The following is a 19,501-nucleotide window of genomic DNA, read 5'->3' as shown; positions in this document are numbered from 1 at the left end:
CCCCGCCCCCTCCCGGGAGCCTCCCGGAAGTTGGCGACCCGGAGCCGGGCGCGCAACTCGGCGCTTCCCTGACGGTTCGCGGGGATCCGTCTCTCAGGAGAGAGGACTTGGCAGGGGGAGAGCAACGTTCAGGAGCGCGGCGCCGGGCGAGGCCTTGGTGACCATGGCGGGACCGCAGTCTCTGGCGCTGCAGCTGGAGCAGTTGTTGAACCCGCGACCGCGCGAAGCGGATCCTGAGGCCGAGCCGGAGGAGGGTGAGGCCTGACGGGGGCAAGGCCACGTGCGGAGCGGCGGGCCCGGCCCCGGGAGGACTTGGGCGGTGCGTGAGGGGCCGGCAGCGGGGCCTTGCCGCCCAGCCTACCTTCCTTTCCCCCTGCGCGGAGGAAAACTCCTTCCCGGGAAGGGGGACCCCCGGGACTCGGGGAGGAGAGGGTCGGGATTCTCCTGACGCGCTTTCTGGACTTGGTGCTCGGGTGGGCGGGGCTCCCGGAGCACAGATTTGGGTTAACTGTTGATCCAGGGCTGTGGCGGACAGCCAGGTTGGCCTCGGATTGGTAGTCATCTTTCGGGATGCCCTTACTGGCATCGCATTAGAAATGAGGAGAAGGAAGTTTAATTCTATGGAAAAAAAAACAAACTGCCTACCTCTGATAACTTACTTGGAGGATTGAAGGAAGAAGTAGGCGTTCGTGGTGCCCCTTAAGCCTTTTCAGGCCTCAACACGCTTGCTTAGTGGTTGACGAATAAGGCTGCCGTTCTGTAAGCTGCTGTTCAATGTCTAGTTGAGAGTAATCCTGCTTTAGGCTTGAGTCCGAGAAGTGCGAGGAAGGGAGAATACAGAGGGATAAATATGAGTGCTGGACCGTTTCTTAGGAATAATCAGTTGAAGGAACTGAGGTTGTTTAGCCTGGATAAGCAAAGAAAACTCCCGAGGGATGGGCTGGAGTAGGATACAACATGATGATGGCTGACGAAATGTCTGAGTGACTGTCGCATGTGGAGGAGGAATTTAGACTTAGTTTTCTATGTTCCAAGGCCTGGAAATACATCTTTCTAGTAGATGCAGAGAGTCAGCTTTCTGTTCAGGAATAGCAGCAAGGTAGTAAGTGGTCTGGAGATAGTGAGGTCCCTGTTCTCAGAAGTTGGTGGGGATTTTGCAGAGGACGTTCAAGCATGAATTTAAAGGGTTGAACAGGGTTGCCCTTAAAGTTGGTTCTAACTAGGAGGTTCTGATTACTTTTTCCCCTCCCCCCACAGCCACTGCTGCCAAAGTGATTGACAGGTTTGATGAAGGGGAAGATGGGGAAGGTGATTATCAGGCGGTGGGTAGCATTCGAAAGCTGGCATCAGCCTCCCTCTTGGACACAGACAAGAGATATTCTGGCAAGACCACGTCTAGAAAAGCTTGGAAGGAAGACCAGTGGGAGCAGCCTCCGTCAGGCTCATCTGGTGAGTAGACCTATTTGCATGTCTTTCCTAATTTTGGGGGATTAAAATCTTTTTTTTTTTTTTTTTTTTGTGATCTCTGCACAGCCAGTCTGGATGCCCCACCTACTGTCATTGATTCGGCATTAGAAATGGCCCTCTGAAGTACTTAATTTCACTTTGTAAGGAATCTAAAGCCTAGAGCTATTAAGTTGCTCTATTCCTAATGTTTACACTAATGGTTCACCCTGAAATGGAGTGACAGAGAAGGCCTTCTATATTTAGATTTTGGAGAGGGCTATGTGTTGGGCTTCCCAGGTGGTGCTAGTAGTAAAGAATCCGCCTGCCAATGCAGGAGACGTAAGAGATGTGGGTTTGATTCCTGGATCAGGAAGATCCCTGGAGAAGGACATGACAACCCACTCTGGTATTCTTGCCTGGAGAATCCAGTGGAATGAGGAGCCTGGCAGGCTGTGTATAGTCCATGGAGTCACACAGAGTAGGACATGACTAAAGCAACTTAGCACACATGCACACACGATGTGTTGGAAAAAGCATTGTGTCTGATGAGCATGCTACTCATAGATTTTCCTTTGGTTTGTCAAGTCTTGCATTGAGTCACTGGATAATATTAATTCGTGACACTCATTTCTTTGCCGTTGTAAAATTTTCATAACCCTTCCCTGTTCCCTGCAAGATTTAGGAGGATGTGGGCTTATAGTTTTAAAGATTGTGAGTTTCTCTGAGTGGAAGAAGGGGGCTGGATATGGTGATTCGTGAGTGGATGCTATTTGTTTTCCTGTAGAGAAGTCAGAGGGACCATGTTGAGAACCCACAGATAATGTGAAAGAAATAATCAGACATGCTCTGATATCCCTGATTTAAGCCTTGAAACAGTTCTGGGTACACGATCATCTTGTTTAATCTTCCCAGCAGCCCTGTGAGGTTGCTACTGTTTATCCCCATTTTGCAGATAAGGAAGTTGAGGGGCGTATTTGTTATGTAACTTGCGCAAGGTCGTATATCTAGTAAGTGCAGCCCAGAACTCAAATAAGGCAGTCTGACTCTAAGTTCTATGCTTTAAACTACTAGCATACATGTAAAGAACTTAAAGAATTATTTCTCTTTATTGTTTGGAACTGTATAGTTTTGACAGTCTTCTGTGTCTTGAGTCTATGTATCAAAGTATATCTGATATTCACTTAAAGAAGTACTTAAGACCTATTATGTTTTCATAAAATCTTTGTTTTATGAAGAAAGTTGTTGGTAACAGGCCCCTGTGCAGTTATGCTTCCCGTATGTGGGATCTTTGTGTTCTGCACTGGAAGAGATTGGATGATCAATGATGACACATAAAGACCTGTAAGTATCAGAAGTAAAAGTAATTTTTTCTATAATTTCTATAATATAATTCAGATTTTTCTATAAGTAAAATCAGAAGCCATAACTAATATTCTGTATACTGAAGGATCAAGTTTAGACACCTTCCCATGGAAGACAAAACCCCTCCTGGCGGGACTTCTCTGGAGGTCCAGTGGTTAAGACTGCGCTGCTGTTGCAGGGGGCACGGGTTGGATCCCTGGTCAGGGAACTAGCATACTGCATGCGTTTGTGCTAAGTTGCTTTAGTTGTGTCTGATTCTGTGCGACCCTATAGACTGTAGCTTTCTCTGTCAGTGGGATTCTCCAGTCAAGAATACTGAAGTGGGTTGCCATGTCCTCCAGGGGATCTTCCCAACCCAGGGATCGTACCCATGTCTTTTACCTCTCCTGCATTTGGCTGACGGGTTCTTTACCACTAATACCACCTGCGAAGCCCTGTATGCTGCATGGCATGGCCTAAAATTTAAAAAAAAAACAAACCTTGAATAACTCTCTGGGCTCATAACCCAGCATTCTACACCTCAATGTACTTTTTTTTAAAATTTATTTATTTTTGGCTGTGCTGGGTCCATGTTGCTTCATGTAGACTTTCTTTAGTTGCAGTGCATGGACTTCTCATTGTGGTGGCATCTCTAGTTGCAGAGCAAGCTCTCCAATGCACGGGCTTCAGTAGTTGTGGCGCACAGGCTTAGTTGCCTCTTGCACCAAACAGCATGTGGAATCTTCTGAACCAGGGATCGAACGCTTATCCCCTGCATTGGCAGGCAGACTTGCAAGCAGTGGATCCCCGTAGAATTCCCTCAGTACACTTTTGTGTGCTGGACCTTTGTTTCTGCTGCTTTTCCTTTCCTTCCCTTTTCTCTGTCTGATGAGCTGCTATTTATGCTTAATAAGTAAAACTATAAGGTATCTTTCACCTGAAGCCATCTCTCACTGTACTAACGACCCTGCAGTGTGGTTGTTGGTTGTGTGTATCTACCACTCCTAGCAGACTGTGAACCCCTCCCCACAGATACTACATTCTATTTGTCAGTCTCTAGTATTTATCCAAGGCTGGTTCATAATAAAGTATTTAATAATAAGCATCACTAGTGTGATAGGGATTGTGCTATTGAGTTGCATTGAGTACGGTAATACTTGTGTTGTTTTTTTTGGACAGGTGCCATAATCCTTTAGGGAATTGAAAGATATGGCCAAGTATTTGTTTCAAGTTTTTCCTTTTCCCTCCCTTGTTTAGATAAAGAAATATCTGATGAGGACAGGTCTGCAGATGGAGATTCAGAGGACCTGGGCCTGGAGGAGTCTGATGAGGAAGCCATGAGTGCTGAGGATCAGGAGGGCGGGGACGAAGGGGACAGCAGCCTGGCCTGGAAGAAGAGGAGTGGGAGCCACTCACGGACGTCATCGGGCTTCAGTGTCCAGAGCATCAGTGACTTTGAAAAATTTACTGAGGGAATGGATGACCTTGGTAGCAGTGAGGAGGAAGAGGACGACGAGGAGGAGAGTGGTTTGGAAGAAGGGGAAGGTGAGGAAGACTTTGAAGATGTGAGTGAGGAAGACAAGGCCGAAGACAGGGCCAGTGAGGACGACGGGGTGGTGATGACCTTCTCTGAGGCCAGAGTTTCTGAGGAGGTGGAGAAAGGCCGAGCTGTGAAGAATCAGATAGGTTTGTATGTATGCTATTTGCTTATTTTTCAGAGTGTCTGCATTTGCTCTCCATTTTGTTTGTCTGTTTTAGGCAGTTTGCTGTCTCCCGTGTATGTGTGTGTGTATGAGTCACTCAGTCGTGTCCAACTCTTTGCGACCCTATTGACCGTAGCCTGCCAGGCCCCTCTGTCCATGGAATTCTGCAGGCAAGAATACTGGAGTGGGTAGCTGTTTCCTTCTCCAGGGGATCTTCCCGACCCAGGGACCCAACCCACGTCTCTTGCTCTGCAGGCAGATTCTTTACCGACTGCGCCACCAGGGAAGCCCTTGCTCTCTCCTGTGTCTTGTGTCCTGCCAGTTCCTTGGTGACGTGCCCCACTTACCTAGAGGCCTAAAGCACCATTCCCCTGTGCTTGACCCACCCCTGCTCCCCTCACCTGGTTCACTGGCTCTGCCCTAGTACTTCGGGCAGCTGAGGAAGGTTGAGGAGGAGAGCATCTTCTCTTGTTGGGCTGTAGCATCCTTTCTCTAATGTAGCAAGTCAAGATACTGGATTTATCCAGATATCTCATGCGTCCAGATACTGGATTTATTTCCTGTAATAAATAGAGCGTTCCATGGTGTGAAACTGTGATAAAGCCGTGCTGCTTAGAGGCTGTTTTGATTTCCGGTCCCTCCCCTACTCCTCACCTCAGGAAGATTTTATAACTGAGAAATGCAATTCTATTTTCTGTCTCAGCACTGTGGGACCAGCTCTTGGAAGGAAGGATAAAGCTGCAAAAGGCTCTGCTGACCACCAATCAGCTTCCTCAACCAGATGTTTTCCCTGTCTTCAAGGACAAAGGTGGCCCAGAATTTGCCAGCGCCCTGAAAAACAGTAAGAGTACTCACGCTGCACTGGGATGCTCAGAACCCCGGGGGTTCATTGGGATCTACTGGGATTGTATTCACAGCACCACGGAGTTGAGAAGACTTGGCTTTAGTGATGATAGAAGATAGTGATTTTTAACTTAAAAGAGATGGCAGTATAACCCTTTTGTCAAATTAAGGCAACTTTGATCAAGACAGATGGAGTTCTGTCTATTCTTATTTCTACCCCTGATCTCACATGCCCTCCCCCTCCCCTTGGTTTTGAGTTACTTTTTAAAAATTTTATTTTAAAATCTTTAGGTTTTTTGTTTTTCTAAATATTCATTTATTTGACCATGCTGGGTCTTAGTTGGGACACTCAGGATCTTTGATCTTTGTTGCACAATGCTGGGTTCTTTAGTAGTGGCATGAGAACTCTTGGCTGCAGCCTGTGGGATCCAGTTCCCTGACCAGGGCTCGGACCTGTGGACCGTGCACTGGGAGTATGGAGTCTTAGCCACCAAACCTTGAGGGAAGTCCCTGAGTTACTCTTTTAATGCTCGGAGAGAACCCGCTAGTACAAAACGAAAGGGAGACAGTAAATAACTAAACTCAGTTGGTTTAAGTTGTATATCATGTGCTTAAAGGATGCCTTGCTTTGTTGGGCAGTTTCTAGAACAACATTCAGAGATGACCTTACTTCTGTCTTCCTCTGAGTTGCATAGAGTGAGGAGAAGGTGAGGACCGCAGGAGGAGGAAAAAGTTATGAAGGAGAACTGCTGGTCTGTGAAGTCCCAGAATTTTAGGAAAGAAAAGGAATTTCGTAATTATTTTCCAGATGAGAGAACCAAAGCTCAGAGAGAATGAGTCGCCCATAGTTACATAGCTGGATCCCGCCTTGCAGAAACAGACTCCTCCTGCCTTTCTGCCTTCTGATCTAGGAGCTGCCTGCTGTGTGCCCGTGTGCCCAGCGGCACTGAGGACTGGGGCTGAGGGAGGCGCGGGGTACTGGGATTACCATCCCTTGTTTGCAGGCTGAGACTTAGTGGGTTTTTTTTTTTTTTTTTAATATTGATTTATTTGGCTGTGCTGGGTCTTAGTTGTGGCATGCAGGATTTTTGGTAGTGGCATGTAAGATCTTTACTTGGGGCATGCGAACTATTAGTTGTGGCATGTGAAATCTAGTTCCCTGACCAGAGATTGAACCTGGGCCCACTGCATTGGGAGGACGGGGTCTGAGCCACGGAACCACCAGGGAAGTCTTGAGGCATACTGTTGTCATTTGCTCTTTCAAGCTTGTTTTTATAATATCAAGGAGTTTGAATGAGAAGGTTGCTGAGGAGGACATCTGATTTGGTATCTGCCTCTTGGTAGAATCACCTTAAACCGTTCCAGATAAAAGTGTAGGATTTCTAGGGTAGGGAGTCCTGTGAATCTTTCTCAGAGGGGACTACCTTGTTTAGTGGGGAATGACTTCTAAGTGGCCAGTCTTTAGATTATGTGTCCTGCCACACTTGAAGTCAGGAACCTGCAGATACTGTGAGGGTGTGTCTTTTGTAAGTGGCTTCACAACTCTTCCTCCCCTCCTGCCTCAAATAAATGATAGCTTGATGGTTTCCAGCATTTTTGAGGTTTTTGGAGCATTTCTCTGCTATTTTTAATGCCCTAGTGCCCTAATTTCTGATATGGAAATTTGGAAGGACACCTCAACTGCTCTAGATAAAATGTTTTCAATGTTTCGTAATGAAGCTTTTTCCATTTTGTTACTCATTACTCTTCTGGCTTGAGCCAACCCTCCCTCCATCCCCCATTTTGGGATTTATCTCAAAATGTAGGTATTTTAAGGGTTAGTCAGTGCTTGGTTTAAGGGACACATTCTTACTCTTGGATAGAGTTTCATTTATGTAACTTTTATTTTTGCAACAGTTCAAGTCTTTTTAATGTCTCTTTTCCTACTTAACCAGTTGCTTCTTTGCCTCACTGGTGCATTCTGGTTAATTTGACAGATATCTCTCAACCTGACTGAATGGGTTGCAGAGGAAAAGGGAGAAGAAGGGAATGTTTGTTTGGTATCACATAGTCTAAAATGGGAGGGTGGAGAGTGTTTTTTTAACTTTTATTAGAGTATAGTTGATTTACACTGTTAGTGTTAGTTTCATGTTACAGCAAAATGAATCAGTTATACATAGACATATATCCACTCTTTTTTAGATTTTTTTCCCCATATATTATGGAGTATTGATTAGAGTTCCCTGTGTTCCACAGTAGGTGCTTATTAGTTATCTAGGAGAGTTTTCTAATTACCAGAATTTCTATGCATCTGAAGAGTAGCTAATTTTTGTTTTTACCTTTATGACTATATAATATTCGTGTGTTTCCCTATCTTGGTGAACAGTTTAAGAAAAACTTCTTGGTTACGTTACTCTGGATGAACAATTTATAGTGTGTTTTACATATATATATATAGCTGGTGTGGAACATTTGCTGAATTTTTACTGACCCCAAAACAAACACTGGAACTTAACTTTCTTCAATTAAATCTCTCTTCAGTTTGGTTGGTCTTCCAGTAAGGTCAGACTGCCTGGGTTTAGATTCCATCTCAGCAGTGGATTAGCTGAGTGACCTTGAGCAAGTTACTTAGCTTCACAGTCAGATGGGTAATATGATTGTGAGGATTAAAGAACGTGATCTATGTGAAGCATTAGCATGGTGCCTGGCACACCGCACACCACAAATGTTAGGTACACGTATTCTCTTTTTCTGCGGAAGGAGCTGTCTGGTAGTGTTCCACCCTCTGGATAGTGGTCATCAGGGTAACTAACTGTCACCCCTGCTGTCCCAGTGTTGTTTTACTGTGTTTGGTTGCCTGGGCCTTAGTCGCAGTCCCCAGGGTCTTTCCTTGCAGCGCGCCGACTTTTGGCATGGGGGCTCAGCAGTTGTAGCGCGTGGGCCCAGCTGCTCTGTGACATGTGGGATCCTGGTTCCCTGACCAGGGATCAAACCCGTGTCCCCTGCGTTTCCAGGCAGATTTACTGGACCAACAGGGAAGTCCCTTCAGTGTTTTTTGACTTTTTACTAGTATTCAAATTCCCTATACAATTTATTTTTTCTAGTTTTATTTATTTATTTGGCTGTGCCAGGTCTTAGTTGAAGCATGTGGGATCTTAGTTTCCTGATCAGGGATTGAACCCAGGCCCCCTGCATTGGGAGCGAGGAGTCTTAGCCACTGGACCACCAGGAAAGTCCCCTTTATATACTTTAAATGAACCATTTGTTCTTGAAAATGGGTACTGTTATATTCTACTGTGATACTTACAATTCAGCCTTGGCCTCTTATGACTTATGAAAAGGTGATCAGAGATTTCTTTATTGCCAAGCCCAGTTACTACCTCCCTGGAGCATTCACCCTTTCCTTGAAATTATTTCTCTTTGGTTTTGGTGTTCCCACATGTGATGTGTGGCTTCTCCTGCGTTTCTGGTCCCTTCTCATCTCAGCCTCTCTTTTATCCTCTCAGTGTCAGTATCACTGCATTTAGGATCCTCTTCTCAGGCTGTGTTTTCTTGACGTATTCTCTCCGTGGCACTGTCATTTACTCTCATAGTCTTAGCAACATTCTCTAAAACGGAGCGGACTTCCAGCTGTATTTAAGCCACAGTCAAGTCCTGAGCAGTGTGCCTTTGTACCCTAAGCACCTTAAACTCTACTTTTCAGAAACTAAGCAAATCTCTCCTTTCTTCCCCAGCGCTCTTGGTCCCCCATCATGCTGGTATTACATGTTAGTGATTATAACTCTTGCTGTTGAATAATTTCAGAGGCATTTCTTTGGGATATTTTTGTAGTTGCGTAAGTGGTAAGTAATGAAGTAACCATAGCAAAATTAAGAGATTTTCCATGCACAGAACCATTTCTCCAAAGAGGTGAGCTTTTTCTCTCAGATTTTCTTTTAGAAACTTCTATCTGTAGCATTAGGAGATGGTTCCTTTGTGTTGCTGGCAACAATATATAAAGAAGAAGGCAAGGTACTTAAGGAAACCCCCAGCATGAGTATATCTAAAACTTTTCATTATGGAATATATCAAACCTATATAAAAGTAGAGAGAGTTGTACATACTGTGAACCTATATACCACTACCAGTTAAGCAGTTATCAACTCATGGCCCATCTATGTCATCCGCTTAAACCAACTTTTCTCCTACTTCTGCTTTATTTTGAAGCAAATACCAGACAGCCTATCATTTTATCAGGGAATCAGCATGGATCTCTGAGAGTAAAGGATTTTTTAAAAAATCGCAATACCATTATCCCACACAAAAACGCTAACAGTGATTTCTTAAGCACAGCTGGTTTGTTTGGAGGGGGAACTGAGAGAGCATTCCTGTTACAGGCTCTCTCCTGTCTTTTCCAGAGTTTGCACTGTAGCTTTAGATGAAGTGATTACAGGAAAGCCAAACTTCAGCTGTAATAAGTTGACCTTTTAGCGAAATGCATGTTATTAATGTATTTAATGAGATGCATTACAAACTGCAGTGAGCAGCATGTTTCATTACAGGTCCAAAATGCAATATCATTAAAGACCTTTAATAGAAACAATGGTTGACATTTTGATATTTCCTGTAAGCAAAAGCCCCCCCAAGAACACAGTATAACGTGATACAAATATAGAGGAAATGTTGAGTTTTTTTCTTCACTTGCTTAAGAGTGTGACAACAAATTCTGCAATTAGTAAATTAAATTTTCTTTGCCCTGCTCTGCCCTATCCTCCCAGTTCCCATTCTTACCATCTTCTAGTTCACGTTCACCCTCATATCTCTCTGTGGCCCTTCCCTGGGCCCCTCAACTATTTTGACTTGAATAGACTAAATATTTTAATACCAATTTGACCACAGCACTAATAGACACCTTAAAGAACAACTTTTAAAATTTTGAGTAAGTTATGGCAATCGGAATCTTGATAAATATGGTTTCTGTTTTGGTTTTTATAAATTTTATTTATTTTTAAGTAGGCACTGCATTCACATGGCTCAAAATTCAAAAGACACTAATGACACTATAGAGAAAATCGTCCTTTCCACCCCATACCCCTGCCACCCAGTTCCCTGTCCCATAGGCAACCAGTATTGTCAGCGAAATTCCCCCTTTGTTAATTACTTAGTTGCCTTAGGTGACAAATCCATGAACATCTATTTCAGTGTTCTCTCAATTAACACTTTATGGGTTCATGGCAGAGTTCTCATGAATGATCTGTAGAACCCTGGAATACTCTTAATTACTTGGGATGGGTTTAAGTATTGCTTAGGATGAAGGCACCCTTAAGCTTCTCCAAGTGTAGTGCTGGGTAGGATTAAGGACCCTTATTACCCCAGACTTCATCTAGCCAAACTGGCGTGAGGAAGATTGATCTTTTTGTTTCAGCTGATGGCTATCATTTTTTAAAAAATAGCTTTACTGTTCTAATTATATAATTATGTCATGCTACTTCAAAAATTCAGAAAATACTTAAAAGCATAAAGAAGAAAATAAGGATTACCTGTGGTCTTACCGCCCAGAGGTAACCATGGTTGTCATTTTGATGTATATCCTTTCAAACCTTTTTCTGTGCTTACACACACATACACACACACTTTTAAAAAACATAAAATCTTATGTACTATTTTATAAGCTTATTTTTTCTACTTAATATATTATTTCATGTCACTGTATTTAGATGTATATCAGCATTTTCAATGGCTATAGAATATTCCATTTAATAGATTTATTGCAGTTTATTTAGCAAATCCATATTGATGGATGCTCAGGTTTATGTTAGTCTTTCACTTTGATAAAGCATGCTTTGATAAACACCCTTGTACATACATATTTGTGCATTTTGTCTAAAAGTAGTATTGTCCAATATAAATATAGTGCCAGTCACATACATAATTTCAAATTTCCTAGTAATCAAATTTTAAAAAAGAGTGAAAAGAAACAGGTAAAATTAATTTTTGTTGCATATTTTGTTTAATGGAGTATATTAAAAGTGTGAGTTTAACATATAGTCAATATATAAATATTAATGAGATAGATATCTTACATATATATGTATTTTTTATGTCAGGTCTTTGAAATTCAAAGTGTACTCTGCATTTACAGCTCATCTTGGTTTGGACTAACCACATTTTGAGTGCTCAGTAGCCAGATGTGACGAATGAATACGGTATTAGGCAGCATAGGTCTGCATTCCTGTAAATTGGATTGCTGGGACAGAGGGATTGTACTTCTGTTTCTTTTTTAGGCTTTTGGAAGATTCTGCCAAACTGGCCTTCAGAAGAATTGTAACCATTTAAATTCTCATCTGTAACAGTTGTTTTCCTCTAGCCCTGCCACCAGAGTATTATTGATCCTCTTATTTTCCCTAAACTCTAGGTGAGAAATGAAGGCAGTCATTTCTTGATAACTTTCTGTTTGATATTTACACAGTACCTGTTGACCTAGCTTTGAAATCTATGCTGTGTTTGGTGTGTTTTTTAGGGAATGAGTTCTACATAGCAAGACTTTTGGTCCCTATTAAGCTACTCCCTAATTTGTCCAATGTGGTTCATTAGGCATTTATACTATGTAGAGAGTCAAGTGGGGTCAGCAGAGCTAGTGCTTTTCCAACGTGACCAAGTCAGAAACCAGGCGGAGTGTCATGTCTCACACCATGATTCCACCCACCCTGAAACGATGAGCCCTTCATGGCTTATGGAGCTATGGAAGCTTGAAAAACTACTGCAGCCAAGCTGGTCAGAACACTTGTTTTATTGTTGTGGGTTTCTTGGGAATTAGGGTTGTCTTCAACCCTAGAAACAATCTTTAATGGTGATGAGTATTTAGATAAGGAAGCAGCCCAAACTAGTAGTAGTGGACGTAGTAGTGTTGGTGGTAGTAGTTAGTAGAAGTCATAGTAAGTGGTAGTAGTTAGGAGTAGTCGTAGTAGTGGCAGTAATGTAACATATGCAGTAGAGTCACCTTATCCACTGGATTCACGGTGAAGTTGGACATGTCCGTGTATGTCTCAGCCCCTTTGTATGGACATTTCATGAACTCACTTTTAACCACATTTGCCTGACCAGAAGAAAAAGGGAGAGAGGAGCCGCTTAAGTAGTGCCTGTGGTTCTTCTAGCTTAGTGCCCTGGAGGAAGCGTGGGTGGCAGGCGGAGTCTTTGGCCCCTGCAGTTATTCTTTGTTCCGGTACCTCTCCTGTGAGCATCTCGTCAGACAGACTGTGAGTCTAGTGTTTATAGTTGCAGCCTGCAGGCTTCGTCCAGCATGGTCCCCAAATGTAATCATCCTGAGTTTAATGGATGAAGCGGCTGTCGTGTTTGAGGGGAGAAACCAACCATGTTGAACTTGCAGAGAGACTGTGGTGGTGTACATCCTGGGCAGTTTTAGGGATTTGTAAAGTTGTTTTGTGAGAACTTGATTTTGACTTTATGCTCAGACTTTATTTTTCTTTATTTATTTTCAAACTTTAAACTTTTTATTTTGTATTTGGATAGAGCTGATTGACAATGTTATGATAGGTTCAGGTGAACAGGGAAGGGACTCAGCCATACATATACATGTATCCATTCTCCCAAAAATGCCCTTCCCATCCAGGCTGGCACGTAACACTGAGCAGAGTTCCCTGTGCTGAACAGAAGGTCTTTGTTGGTTATCCATCTCGAATATATATGCTCAGACTTTAGAACCCGGCCACTGCATAAGATACTACTCTGTTATTGTTATTTATGTCCCAACATCTATTCTTTTTTTTTTAATGTGGACCATTAAAAAAATCTTCATTGAACTTGTTACAACATTGCTACTGTTTAATGTTTTGGTTTTTTTGGTTGTGATGCATGTGGAATCTTATCTCCCTGACCAGGGATAGAACCCACACCCCCTGCATTGGAAGGGACCACCAGGGAAGTCCCTAACACCTATGCTCAAATCTTCTGGTTAAAATTATACATGAATGTGATAAACAGAAACATTCAGGAAGACAACAGTCCTTTGCCTTGCGTTCAGTCTCATTCTATTTCATTTTCCTTTTGTAATATTAAATAACTTGTTTATATCTATTTCTTGATTTCTTTATCCTTTGGTATGAAAGATTAGAATGCTACTGACAGGTTAAGATGAAGATTGAGTGTTGACCATTTTATTTAGCAACACGGTGGCCATCTGTGACCTTGCTGAGCAGTTTTGGTGGGGATGGAGGGACACAGGCTTGACTGGGATGTGTTTGTGAGAGGATAGGGAAAAGGAATCTGAGATAGTGAGTATAGACAATTGTTTCTAGGAATGTAACTTTAGAGGGGAGCAGAGAAATTGGACATTGGAGGGAGAAGGATGTGGAGTCAAGAGAGGTGTTTTGTTTTTGAGATGGGAGGAATAACAGCATGTTTGTATATTGGTAAGAATGATGCAGCACTTCCCTGGTGGCCCAGTGGTGAAGAATCCACCTGCTAATGCAGGGGTCAGGGGTTCGATCCCTGGTCCAGACAGATTCCACATGCTGCAGGGCAACTAAGCCCATATGCCACACTTACTGAGCCCATACTCCATAACAAGAGAAGCCACTGCAGGGAGAAGCCCACACCTAGAGCGTGGCCCCACTCGCCACAACTTGAGAAAGCTGAGGCACAGCAAGGAAGACCCAGCACAGCCAAAAAACCATGTGCAGAGGGGAAATTGATGCGGTGATGAGGCGGGTGGGGGGCGGTGGGGGACAGCTGCTGTAGCAGTGTCCTTAAGGAGGTGAGTGAGATGGACTAGGGCCTGAGAATGGTGGCCCTTGCTAGTCGTGGGGGCACTTTAAGTGTAGTGACAGGTGGGAAGACAGTGTATAAATAGACACAGATAGTTAGGGGTCTCTGAAAATTCTCTTCCAGCGGTTCTATTTTCTTTGAAAAAGAAACCAAGGTTGTAAGTTGCAAGTGAGTAATAGGGGAGGAGGTGGTAGAAGTTTTGAGGAGAGTGTCTGAGGTAGTCATCCCATCCTTTTTCCACAACCCTGTTACATTCTGTCCTGCAACCAAGGTTTCTGTGCTCTAGCTCAGTCGGTAAAGAATCTGCCTGCAGTGCTGGAGACCTGGGTTTGATTCCTGGGTCGGGAAGATCCCGTGGAGAAGGAAATGGCAACCCACTCCAGTATTCTTGCCTGGAGAATTCCATGGACAGAGGAGCCCAGCAGGCTACAGTCCTGGAGTCGCAAGAGTCTGACACAACTTTAGTGACTAAACCACCACCACCCATATGTTGAACCTAGGAGTTGAAAATAACCAGCATTTGCCTTTTTTCCCCATTAAGAAGCATTTACAATGTGTTGCTGCTGCTGCTAAGTCACTTCAGTCGTGTCCCACTCTGTGACCCCATAGATGTCAGCCCACCAGGCTCCCCCGTCTCTGAGAGTCTCCAGGCAAGAACACTGGAGTGGGTTGCCATTTCCTTCTCCAATGCATGAAAGTGAAAAGTGAAAGGGAAGTCGCTTAGTGGAGTCCGACTCTTAGTGACCCCATGGACTGCAGCCTACCAGGCTCCTCCATCACGGGATTTTCCAGGCAAGAGTACTGGAGTGGGGTGCCATTGCCTTCTCTGTTACAATGTGTTACTATCCTGTAAATAAGGGTGTAACACCAGGATGGGGAAGAACTGCAACATCACTTCCTGTGTGTTTAGGGGCCTGCCTCCCCAGCTACACAAAGGAGAATGTTCCTAGTTTGGCACAAGTTTGTAGTTCAAGTAGATCTTTTATAAGCCTCCATCAAGTGCTTTAAATCATGCTGTATTTTAGTTTACTTCACATTTGGACTGTTTATTATATCATTTTTTTCTCTGTGTCTCTATATTTCCTTTTTCCCCCGCTTAGAGCCTGGTTTTATCCTCTCAGTCATTTCCCCCCAATCATGCTGTCTCTCCTCTTACACTTTCCCAGTTTGTGTGGGTTGTTCTCTGGGACCAGTGTGCTGGATCCTCTCGGGACTTCCTTTCCTTGCTCTTCTCGGGCGGGACTCTCCTCTGGCTCTCTTGTGTGGCTGTACAGTAAGTCCCCTGCACACGTACAAGTTTGGTTCCAGCAGACTTAGCCTAGGTACCCAGCTGACACAGTCGGCTGTATAATACTGTACTGTAGTAAGTTTATAATACTTTTCACATAAGTAATATGTAAAAAACAAATAAAAATGAAAACATTTTTAATCTTATAGAATGGTACCTTGAAAAGTACAGTAGAACAGTGCAACAGGGACTTCCCAGGTGGCGCAGTGGTAAAGCAATTCGCCTGCTAATGCAGGAGATCCAAGAGATTCAGGTTTAACCCCTGGGTTGTGAAGATCCCCTGGAGGAGGAAATGGCAACCCACTGCAGTATTCTTGCCTGGCCAGTCCCATGGACGGAGGAGCCAGGTGGGCTACAGTCCACGGGGTTGTAAAGAGTCCAACACAACTGACTCATCACACATGCACAGTGCAGCAGCTGGCGTACAGGGGCTAGCACACGTCTGCATCTTTGAAAGTTTGCAACTTGAAGGCGTGTATGTAAGGGGACTTCAGTATTATATTTCAGTTTGTCAGTTTGTTGCCAAATAATCATGGGGAGTCAATTATCTGATTTCTTGTAGGTTTAAAAATGCTCTGCTCCCATTCCTTATTGAGATGTTAATGGATGGCGTATACATTTCTGGGTTGAAAATTACTTTGTCTTAGAACTTGAAACTACTGCCCTGTATGAATTTCCTGTTGTTACTGCCAGAAATTCCCACAAGCTTGGTGGCTTAAAACAGCATAAATTTGTTAATCTCATGTTCCTGGAGGTTAGAAGCCCTAAAACCCAGGTGTCAGCAGGGCTGTGCTTCTTCCAGAGACCCTAGAGGAGCTCCTGTTTCCTTGCTTTCTCCAGTGCCTTGAAGCTGTCAGCATTCCTTGGCTTGTGGCTCCCTTGCATCTTTAATACCAGTGATCCCATCACACCAGGTGCTGCTTTTCTGACTTTGACCCTGACCCCCTCTCTCTGGTAAGGACCTCATGTTTCCATTGGGCCCACCTGGCTAATTCAGGCTACTCTCCCCATTGCAGATCTTCGATTTAATCACACCCACGAAGTCCTTTTGCCTGTAAGGTAACATAGTCACAGGTTCTGGGGATTAGAATGTGGACATCTTTGGGGGCCATTGTTGAGCCTACTGTCTGTCATCCAGGTATTGTCCAAGAGACAGTGGTTGCCCATTCGAGTCTCATTGCTTTGCAGGTGACTTGTTTTTGTTCTCTGGAAATGTTAGGGATCATCTCTTGATTTTCTGAAACTGCCTAAAGTGTTATCTAGCTATGGTTCCTTTGTTATTCATTGTGCTGAGTACTTACTGGGCCCCTTTAGTCTGAAGACTGTGCCGTCCTTCAATTTGGGGGAAAATGTCTTTAATATTTGTTGAATAATTTTCTTTCCTCCGTTATGTCTGCTCTCTTTTAGATACTAAACTGGATTAGGGTTTTGTCTCAGGTTTTTTTTCAGTAACATATTCTGTCACTTTGTGATTTTCTGTGTTTATGTTCAGAAAGATTTTGAGTTTGATTCCCTAGTGTTTGTGGGGTTTTTTTGCAACTATATTTTTAATAGCTAAAAGTTCTTTTGTTTTCTGAATGTTCCTTAAGTATGTTATGTACATTTAAAGTTGTTTGTTTTATATTCACTTTAGTTCTTAGAAATATTCGTATCTCTACCAGCTTTTCTGTTTACTCTGAACTTTTTTCTTCTCTTTTAAATTTTTATCCAAGTTATATCTGTATATAATTTAAAGAGTCAAGTAAATCTATAAATTCTTATTATGAAAACTAGTATCTACTGATTGTACACTCCACCCCCCTGCCATCGCCCATTCTCCTAAAGCAGCAATTACATTTTAAATTATTATTATTATTCTTTGAGTTCATGAATTTATCTCTGAATCTCTAGTTGACATGTTTTTGTTCCTATTCGATCTTTCAGTTTTAGGCATTATTTATTGACTTCTCATTATGAAAATGAGGATTTAGCCCTCGCTCCTTCTACAGTCATGCACACTATCTGTCCCTTCCTGGTTATGTTGTAATTTGGTTAGATCAATAGTCAGTGTTTACATTATTATGTCTGTGTAAACACTGTTCACAGCTGAGCCATGTAATATATATACCATGATTATTTTTCCTCTCCCACACACCATTTTGTTTTCTAGAGTTAATAATTGTTACATTTCTGTTTATTTTGTTTTCTCTGCATTCAAGCCTGAACTTTTCTTTAGTTGTCTCAGTCTCCTCTCAAGATACTCAGTTACATCAGATCTCCTGCTAGTTTTTCTTCCTAAAGAAGTCTTTCCCAGAACCCTTTGTTTTGTCCCCTGTAATTTGATGTATTTATTTTTTGGCTGCACTGGGTCTGTGTTGTTGTGTGCGGGCTTTCTCTTGCTGCTGTGAGCGGGGCTACTGTTGGTTGTGGGGTGCAGGCGTCTCACGCGGCGGGCTCTCCTGTGGGGCGTGGCGGGCTCTGCTGTGGGGCGCGGGCTCGATAGTTGTGGTGCATGGGCTCAGTGGCTCCACACCATGTGGGATCTTCCCAGACCAGGGATCAAACCTAGGTCTCCTGCTTTGGCAGGCAGATTCCTTACCACTGAGCCACCAGGGAAGCCCTCCCGGAAACTTTTGACCTGCTCTAAGCTGGATCAGTGCCCTTCTCCAGGGCCCGGCCATCATGCAGGGATCCCTCTTCACCACCATCCTAGGGATTACCTTCGCTTCCTGCTTCTGTGGTCTCCTAGTCAGGACTTTTCTTGGCTTGCTCCCTTACTTTGGTGAAGCAAATCCTCAAGTAGCTTGTTGAGAAAGAGTGGACAAGAGGAAAACTTTTTTTAGACCTTGATTGTCTGAGAGTCCCTTTACTCTATCATCACAGTTGATTGACTTGCTGACTGTGTATAGAAGTCTATAGAATATTCCCTTGCCTTCCACCTTCTGAAGTTGCTGTTGATGAGTCTGAAGCCATTCTGATCCCTGATCTTACTACTGATTTTTCCTCCCGGTAAATTCTTTGTCCAAGGAATCCTGGAATTTCATGATGCTCTGCCTTGGTGTGGATGTGTAGGCCTTTTCAGTCTGGAGGCTCGTATCTTTCAGTCCTGGGAAATTGTCTTGAAATTATTTTGTTAGTGATTTTCTTCCTTCTGTTTTCTCTTCTTTCTGGAAGGCCTGTTGTTTGATGTTAGACTTTTCCTCTGATTTTCTTTCTTTTTTTCCTTCAGTTTCCTACTTCTTTTTGTCTTTTCTTTCTTCTCTCCCCTCTCCCCACTTCCTAAAACATTTCTTCAACTTTATTTACTCATCTACTGAGTATTTTTATTTCTTCTGTCATACTTTAATTTTACTGTTACTTCTCTGGGGTATACCTGGTGTGTGTGTGTGTGTGTGTGTGTGTGTGTGTGTGTGTATTTTTAAGAGTTTTTCTGGCATAGTCTGCTTCCTCCAAGCTGTTTTCTTTTGTCTTACCCTGGTTGTAATATGTTAGATGTTTTCCTTAAATACTCGGTGATCTTTTGTCTGCTGTTGACTTTCAAGAGTGGGGTGCTCAAAAGCTGGTGAACAGTTTTGTATGTTTGGGCAGGGCTCTTTGTCTGTGGTTTCTGCCGTAAAGTGCTCTGTCTGGGCCGTGTGGGGAACACCCGTGTCAGCATCTTCACATCTCAGCTCCTGATGGGCTCTTAGCTGCCAGAGGGCTTCTAATCTCCTGCCTGGCTGCCAGCTTTATCGGAGGCCGGTAGGCTGGGGGTCTCAGCATTCAGTCTGGAAACTACAGCTAATTCTCCCTGTTTTGAGAATTATGCCCTTGCCTCATCTGTGTCTGGTGTCCCCCTGTCCAGAGACGCTGATGTTTAACTCTCTTCAAAGGATAAACTTCTCAACTTCTGCCTGAGTAAAAAGAGGTGTGTTGACTGTAGTCCTGCCTGCCTCTGCTCATCTTGAGGTGCTAGTTCTTCGGTCTTGTGAGGTTGTGTTCGTGGACCGTGGGGGGAATGTTGCCTGTTCTCTACAGGCACCAGAGTCAGCTTGCTCAGGTTTGCTACGTCAGTTATTTGTCCATCTGCTTTTTTTTTTAAACTGCTTTATTGAGGTATAATTGACACATATTGAACTGCGTGCAGTTCCCATTTCTCCTCTCCCCTATAAAGTATTCC

At 43.4% G+C, this 19,501-nt stretch overlaps 1 protein-coding gene across 3 annotated transcripts in view; it reads left to right on the top strand.

Annotated features, from left to right (window-relative positions):
- The window catches only part of AATF (apoptosis antagonizing transcription factor), a 102,525-nt gene continuing 83,024 nt past the window's right edge, over positions 1 to 19,501 (top strand). For 2 of the 3 annotated variants that reach the window (XR_006272037.1, XM_043481965.1), the window contains exons 1-4: positions 1 to 254; positions 1,258 to 1,449; positions 4,045 to 4,473; positions 5,194 to 5,331. Coding sequence is in view for 2 of the 3 variants with exons in the window: in XM_043481965.1 (XP_043337900.1) it covers positions 164 to 254; positions 1,258 to 1,449; positions 4,045 to 4,473; positions 5,194 to 5,331 (850 nt within the window). In the remaining variant the exon portion in view is untranslated. The remainder of the gene's footprint in view (positions 255 to 1,257; positions 1,450 to 4,044; positions 4,474 to 5,193; positions 5,332 to 19,501) is intronic. The other variant, XM_043481949.1, reaches the window with a different exon arrangement.

The sequence above is a fragment of the Cervus canadensis genome, chromosome 1 (genome assembly GCF_019320065.1).
Source record: "Cervus canadensis isolate Bull #8, Minnesota chromosome 1, ASM1932006v1, whole genome shotgun sequence".
Lineage (NCBI taxonomy): Eukaryota > Metazoa > Chordata > Mammalia > Artiodactyla > Cervidae > Cervus > Cervus canadensis.
Note: the sequence above shows the minus strand (reverse complement) of the source record. Positions and strands in the feature narration are given on the sequence as shown.